The 6,495-nt window shown below is 50.4% G+C and overlaps 1 protein-coding gene across 1 annotated transcript; it reads right to left on the bottom strand.

Moving 5' to 3' along the window:
- Positions 1 to 811: 811 nt before the first annotated feature.
- LOC138504915 (uncharacterized) lies at positions 812 to 1,513 on the bottom strand. Its single transcript, XM_069625316.1, has one exon. It carries the CDS (start codon positions 1,511 to 1,513, stop codon positions 812 to 814), a length of 702 nt encoding a protein of 233 aa, XP_069481417.1.
- Between the last annotated feature and the right edge of the window lie 4,982 nt (positions 1,514 to 6,495).

Here is a 6,495-nt window from a genome sequence, read left to right as displayed (position 1 = left end):
CTATTCTTCCCACAAATGCAACTCCAGCTCTGTGGGGCTGCCCCGCCTCCTACGACCAAGCACTGACTAGCTTACGGACACACCTCCATAGGTCCTGCCTGTGCTTCTAGACCTGGGCCAGGCTGCATCGGGTGGGCGTGACAGCATTCCGCTGGGTGCAGATGTGCCCCCAGACACTATTGCGCTGGTGGGCCAGCAACTTGTGGTACCCAAGACCTGTGATGCATGAGGCCTCCTTCACTACATCCTCCACAAGGACTTCTAACTCTTCCTCAGTTAACTTTGGCTGGCGAGTCATGGTCCTGGTGGGCGGCCAGTGGAGTGGATCAGTGAAGGAGGATGGCTGGTTGGGTTCCAGGTAATTTGGCTGCCGAGTCATGGTCTTGGTGGGCGGCCGGTGGAGTGGACCAGCGAAGGAGGATGGCTGGTTTATTCCAGGTACTTTGGCAGGTGAGTCAGGATCCTGGTAGGAGGCCGGTGGAGTGGACCATTGAAGGAGGATAGCTGGTTGGGTTCCAGGTAATTTGGCTGGTGAGTCATGGTCCTGGTGGGCAGCCGGTGGAGTGGACCAGTGAAAGAGGATGGCTAGTTGGGTTCCAGGTACTTTGGCTGGTCAGTCATGGTCCTGGTGGTCGGCCGGTGAAGTGGATCAGTGAAGGAGGATAGCTGGTTGGGTTCCAGGTAATTTGGCTGCCGAGTCATGGTTTTGGTGGGCGGGAGGTGCAGTGGACCAGCGAAGGAGGATAGCTGGTTGGGTTCCAGGTACTTTGGCTGGTGAGTCATGGTCCTGGTGGGTGGCTGGTGGAGTGGATCAGTGAAGGAGGATAGCTGGTTGGGTTCCATGTAATTTGGCTGGTGAGTCATGGTCCTGGTGGGCGGCCGGTGGAGTGGACCAGTGAAGGAGGATGGCTGTTTGGGTTCCAGATACTTTGGCTGGTGAGTCATGGTCCTGGTGGGACGGCCGGTGGAGTGGATCAGTGAAGGAGGATAGCTGGTTGGGTTCCATGTAATTTGGCTGGTGAGTCATGGTCATGGTGGGTGGCTGGTGGAGTGGATCAGTGAAGGAGGATGGCTGGTTGGGTTCCAGGTAATTTGGCTGGTGAGTCATTGTCCTGGTGGGTGGCCGGTGGAGTGGATCAGTGAAGGAGGATGGCTGGTTGGGTTCCAGGTAATTTGGCTGCCGAGTCATGGTCTTGGTGGGCGGCCGGTGGAGTGGACCAGCAAAGGAGGATGGCGGGTTGGGTTCCAGGTACTTTGGCTGGTGAGTCATGGTCCTGGTGGGAGGCCGGGTTAGTGGACCAGTGAAGGAGGATAGCTGGTTGGGTTCCAGGTAATTTGGCTGGTGAGTCATGGTCCTGGTGGTCGGCCGGTGGAGTGGACCAGTAAAGGAGGTTGGCTGGTTGGGTTCCAGGTAATTTGGCTGGTGAGTCATGGTCCTGGTGGGCGGCCGGTGGAGTGGATCAGTGAAGGAGGATAGCTGGTTGGGTTCCAGGTAATTTGGCTGCCGAGTCATGGTCTTGGTGGGCGGCCGGTGGAGTGGACCAATGAAGGAGGATAGCTGGTTGGGTTACAGGTACTTTGGCTAGGGAGTCATGGTCCTGGTGGGCGGCCGGTGGAGTGGACCAGTGAAGGAGGATAGCTGGTTGGGTTCCAGGTAATTTGGCTGGTGAGTCATGGTCCTGGTAGGCGGCCGGTGGAGTGGATCAGTGAAGGAGGATGGCTGGTCGGGTTCCAGGTACTTTGGCTGGTGAGTCATGGTCCTGGTGGGCGGCCGGAACCAGTGAAGGAGGATAGCTGGTTGGGTTCCAGGTACTTTGGCAGGTGAGACATGGTCGAGGTGGGCGGCCGGTGGAGTGGATCAGTGAAGGAGGATGGCTGGTTGGGTGCCAGGTTCAGATTGCAGGATTGGGTAATTGCTTCTTCTGGAGCCATAGTAACTGAGGGTGAGGATGATGTGACTCAGAGGCAAGCTGGAAAGGTTGGAGGCAGCTGTGGCTGGATGGAGGTGAAACATGCAAGGGGAGGAGAAAAGGAGCAAGGGGAGTGAACAGCAGTGAGGGGCTCAAGGGGAAACAAGTTGCCAGGAGCGAAGATGGAGGCACAGGGGCACAGAGTAAAAAAGGGTATTACCCAAATTGACCTTTTACAATTGACCTTTGTCCTAATTGACCTAATACAGTGGTCCTAATTGACCTTCTGCACAATTGAACTTTACCTTTATTTTACTTTTTATATATATATATATATATATATATATATGAGTGGAGTGGGTTTGGGGTAATAAATAATGTAATGGGATTGGGTAGGGGGTTGCAAGGGGTTTTGGATTCAGTGAGGGGTTGCAAGGGGTTTCCACCAACATATATGTCCTAATTGACCTTCATTTCACGATCAATTCTCCTGCGATCAATTGTGAAAAGGCCAATTAGTATACATCCAAGAAAAGGGGGTAGCAGGAATAGTTAGCAGGGGTGGTAACATTGTATAGGGGGGCCCTCAAGGCTAAAGGGGAAGACACTAGGGGTATTTTTTGTGGGTGAAGGTGGGGATGTAGTGGGAGGAAGGCCATTGGGCCCTGGCCTTTTCTGTGTGGATTGGATTCAGCCCTGGGAGGGCAAATGTGGGTGGGTACAGCCACTGGAGGGGTTGGTGAATTTCTTTTTGGGTGCAGGTGCAGGGAGAGGACACCTCAGTGATCCTGACTTTTTGTTGTTGGGGTGGTCTCAGCCCTGGGTGGCATACGCGGGTGGGTGGTTGTGGCCACTGGGGGTCACTGGGATTTATTTTGTGGGAAGTGTGGAGGTGCAGGGGAATTAAGCTGTGGGTCCTTGCCCTGTTCTGTTTGGGGGTGTGCATCAGTGCTGTGAGGGTGTTTGCCGTGCACAGAAGACTGTCCGTGGCCTTCTCCGCTCCAGGATCCACTTTGATCTGAGGTGGACCTGGAAGCAGTTATGAAGCTCCCCACTCCTGAATGCTACCTAATTGCAAAGCATGTATGCTTCATTTTTACGCCTAGTGCTGCAGTGCAAAGGGGAACTAGAGTTCTGCTTTGCTTTACCGTGCAGGGCGCAAAAACTGAGCCAGACGTGCTACGCTGTGGACGCGGCGCAGACAGAGACATTTTACCGGCCGCTCTTACCACACCCTGTAAAATGACCCCCAAAGACCTACAACCAAATATAATCTGTGAAAAGGTAACTTGGTTGTTTTTTATTGCATGACAAAGGCATGGATTATACATGATGTGAGAAAAATGTGAGATTCTGCAAAAAAGTTATGATCTTTCATGTGTCAAATAAGCTCACATGAAAATAAGGTGGTTTAAAACGTCTTTGTGTGACTGACATTTTGTCATTGTCTTGAAACAACACATATATTTGTGTCGCTAACTGGTGCTTTGTGTGAGCTTTCAGCATAAAAATGCCCTGATTGTGGTTCTCATCACAGAAACTTAAGGTCTTTTAGAAAACAATGGTTACTTGAATGAGCCATCTCTTATAATTAGCATCCAATTTAGAATCTCTTGTTTAGAAAGCGAGAGCTAAGTGTTTGCTTCTCATGCTGAGCTCTGCCTGCCTCAGAGGTGGGAGAGAGGTGTGTATCTCCCGGCCTCTCTGCAGGTTTGGAGGTGACTGCACCTGCTCAGCCGGGATAGGTAGGAACAAGAGCCGCCTGCCGAATAGCAGTGCAGACCCGCTCCACAACACACTGTATTAGTTTCTATACATGTTATGCTATGTTAAGGTATTGTGATTTATACCACACACTGCTGCCATGTTCATGGTCATACATGTGGCCTATGTGAGCAGGGGCTATGGGGGACCCAATTGCTCACAGCCAGGCCTGTCTGGTTTATGGGAGGCTGGCTGCTTTGCATAAAATCAAAGTGCATTTTGGGAACATATAAGAGACCAATGTGACTGTGATAGTAATTCAAGCATGCCACCCTTCTGAGCATGCAATGACCACTGGGCGCGGTGCTCATTTAATTTCTCTCAACATTCACCCTAATAGTGAAAAGTCTGCAAACCACAGGCCATATATACTTCTTTGGACAGGCTCAGCATTCATGCAGCTGCTGTTCTGGGTCAGCAGATCAGCACTGTTCAGTTTCCTAAATGTACAAACCTTGTTAAATAAATTGCACACCACAAGTGCCTTTCATTCATAACAGAAGAACGTGCAGTAAATGCATTATAAGTTGAGGACTGAGCGGTCCCTGGCTTGTGACAGGCTTTTGAGCTGCACAAGCCCACGGCACTACATCCTATAGACCTCAGTCCTCCTATGGGATGTGCTCACAAGTCAAACTATGCTACTGCAAGAAAAGGGGCTCTCAAAGTTCCAGGTGGGGGTGGCTGAAGTAGGTCTGTGCTCCACCACAAATGGGTGTCTGCAGGCACGCACTCGCCTCTCAGGCAGAGTGCGCGGCTGGCACAGCGCGCTCCTCTAGACCACCTCAGAACTGAGGATCGGAGACTGAGGATCGGAGACTGCCTAAGGGAGTCACTCTTGTTTTCACTGGCATCCCAATCTAATGGGCGGTGGGGTATGTCCAACCAACCACAATCTATGCACTTGCATTTCAGGAGACACATACAATCTGGAGGTTACAGGGGACACCTTGGGGACTTTACTTCTTTAATTTTGCAGGGAGGATTCAGACTGGGGCTCTCCAAATTCAGCCACATGTTTGTGTCATGGCAGCTGATTAAAAAGGACGCAGTAGCAAAGAACGTGCCTTCATATGTTACATTTATGAATTTTTCATCTGACTGAGCTCATGTTAAGTGAGAGGAAATAACAATTACTTCCAGTGGGCTACAGCTACAACGCCAGCTCGTTAAGAGGCAGATCACCTGGAAGTAGACTCCTGCCAAATAAAGGAGTTGCAGCCCTTTCTACCATCTGCAAGTTGCTACTTTTTTTGTGTGGGGCAAGGAGACGTGTGTGTGTGTCTTGGAATGGAAGGATGGGGGTTTCAAAGAAAGAGGAAATCTTGCTTGTACCTTTGAGTAAGTCCTGTTATGGGAGTAGAGGGACCAGGTGTGTGATGTTGCTGATTTCACTGTCCTTTATTGAAGCCCGGGAGGCCACAATCTTCATCGAACTTGATGGCTACAGGATAGAAGTCCTGTTTTTTAAAAACTCTTATTGCACCAACAGGCCACCAGGCTAGGAGGGCTATTATGCCAAGCTACAAAGCCAAAATACTCTAAGCTGCGTTCAATACACCCGTGCCACCCAGGGCCTGTTTCACAAAACTTTGCACTCAAGCAAATTAGGAAATGCCCTGGACATCTTCGAATTCATCCTGCTACTATCGCCTGATTCACGAAGCCTATAGCTGGAGCAAATCCCCAGCTGCCAGGAACATCTCTGAGATGCCTTTGAGCAACGTTTCACTTGGATGTGAACATGTCAAGGATGTTCCAGGCAGATCCAGATTTGCTTCAATTTTAGGCTTTGTGAATAAGTTATAAGGTAGCAGGAGCACACCTGTGATGCCAAGCACATCTTCAGATTTTCTCCAGTGAACTTATTCATCCATCGTGCCCTCAGCACCTGGTAAAGATCAATGGTCAGTGCTTGTCAAGGATACCTGCACCTCTTCCAAAGCATGGAAAACACATGAAGAATAGATGGAAATCGGAGGGCCACAGACTCCGGACTTCACTGCATTAGCCCCACTCCACCCGTGGATGCTGACATTTTAAATCTCCCATCACTTGGTCATTGAGTTGTATTGGGTTTTTGGGATGCTAGAGGAGTACCTCCTCACATGCATCCCCATTGAAGGAACACTCCTTACCTTCAACAACAAGCTCAAAACTACCCACAAACTGACCTGCCACCCCTCTGGTCAGAATGAGCAGTAAGGGGGTGCCGATTGGTTGCTTCATTGGTTCGTTCGTTCGTTCGTTCGTTCGTTCGTTCGTTCGTTCGTTTGTTTGTTCGTTCATTCATTCATTTTTTCATCCATGCATTCCTTCGTTCATTCTCTCCTAAAGAGGCCAAGTCAATAAAATAACTGTCCTCAACACTGGTATCCAGTTAATGCAGATGAATCCAATTGCTCACCACTAGAAAGGCAAAATAACCACCTGAGTTGCAGGCTCCTGCCGCCCAGTGTTTCATCGACCCGAACTACAACGTCTCTTCAAGCACAGCAGCTTGCTGTACCTGTGAAAATAGCTCTTGCAGGGACCGGCGAGTCATGACAGAGGCATGACTAACAGGTGGATGCCAGGCCCTGAACCCCTAAAATGAGGGCTTCTACAGGGACACAATTTCCGTCCCAAGTGTGACCCGTGCAATGCTTTGGCCACACTTCGTTACCCCGAGTGGCTGCCTCCTCCTATGGTATGGGGTCTTCTCCATTCTTTGCTTCTGAATGATCGTGCTTCCTATCAGCAGTAAGAGCTGCTTCTGCCGACATTGTGCCACCCTCAGGCAAGGCCTTCCCTGCAGCTATATCGGAACCTGCAATCACCC

Source organism: Ambystoma mexicanum, chromosome 11, assembly GCF_040938575.1.
Source record: "Ambystoma mexicanum isolate Mex_15411 chromosome 11, UKY_AmexF1_1, whole genome shotgun sequence".
NCBI classification, from domain to species: Eukaryota; Metazoa; Chordata; class Amphibia; order Caudata; family Ambystomatidae; genus Ambystoma; species Ambystoma mexicanum.
Note: the sequence above shows the minus strand (reverse complement) of the source record. Positions and strands in the feature narration are given on the sequence as shown.

What these genes read in the sequence shown, in the direction of transcription:
- LOC138504915 (XM_069625316.1), bottom strand. Translation starts at nt 1,513, where the DNA reads ATGACTCGGCAGCCAAATTACCTGGAACCCAACCAGCTATCCTCCTTC.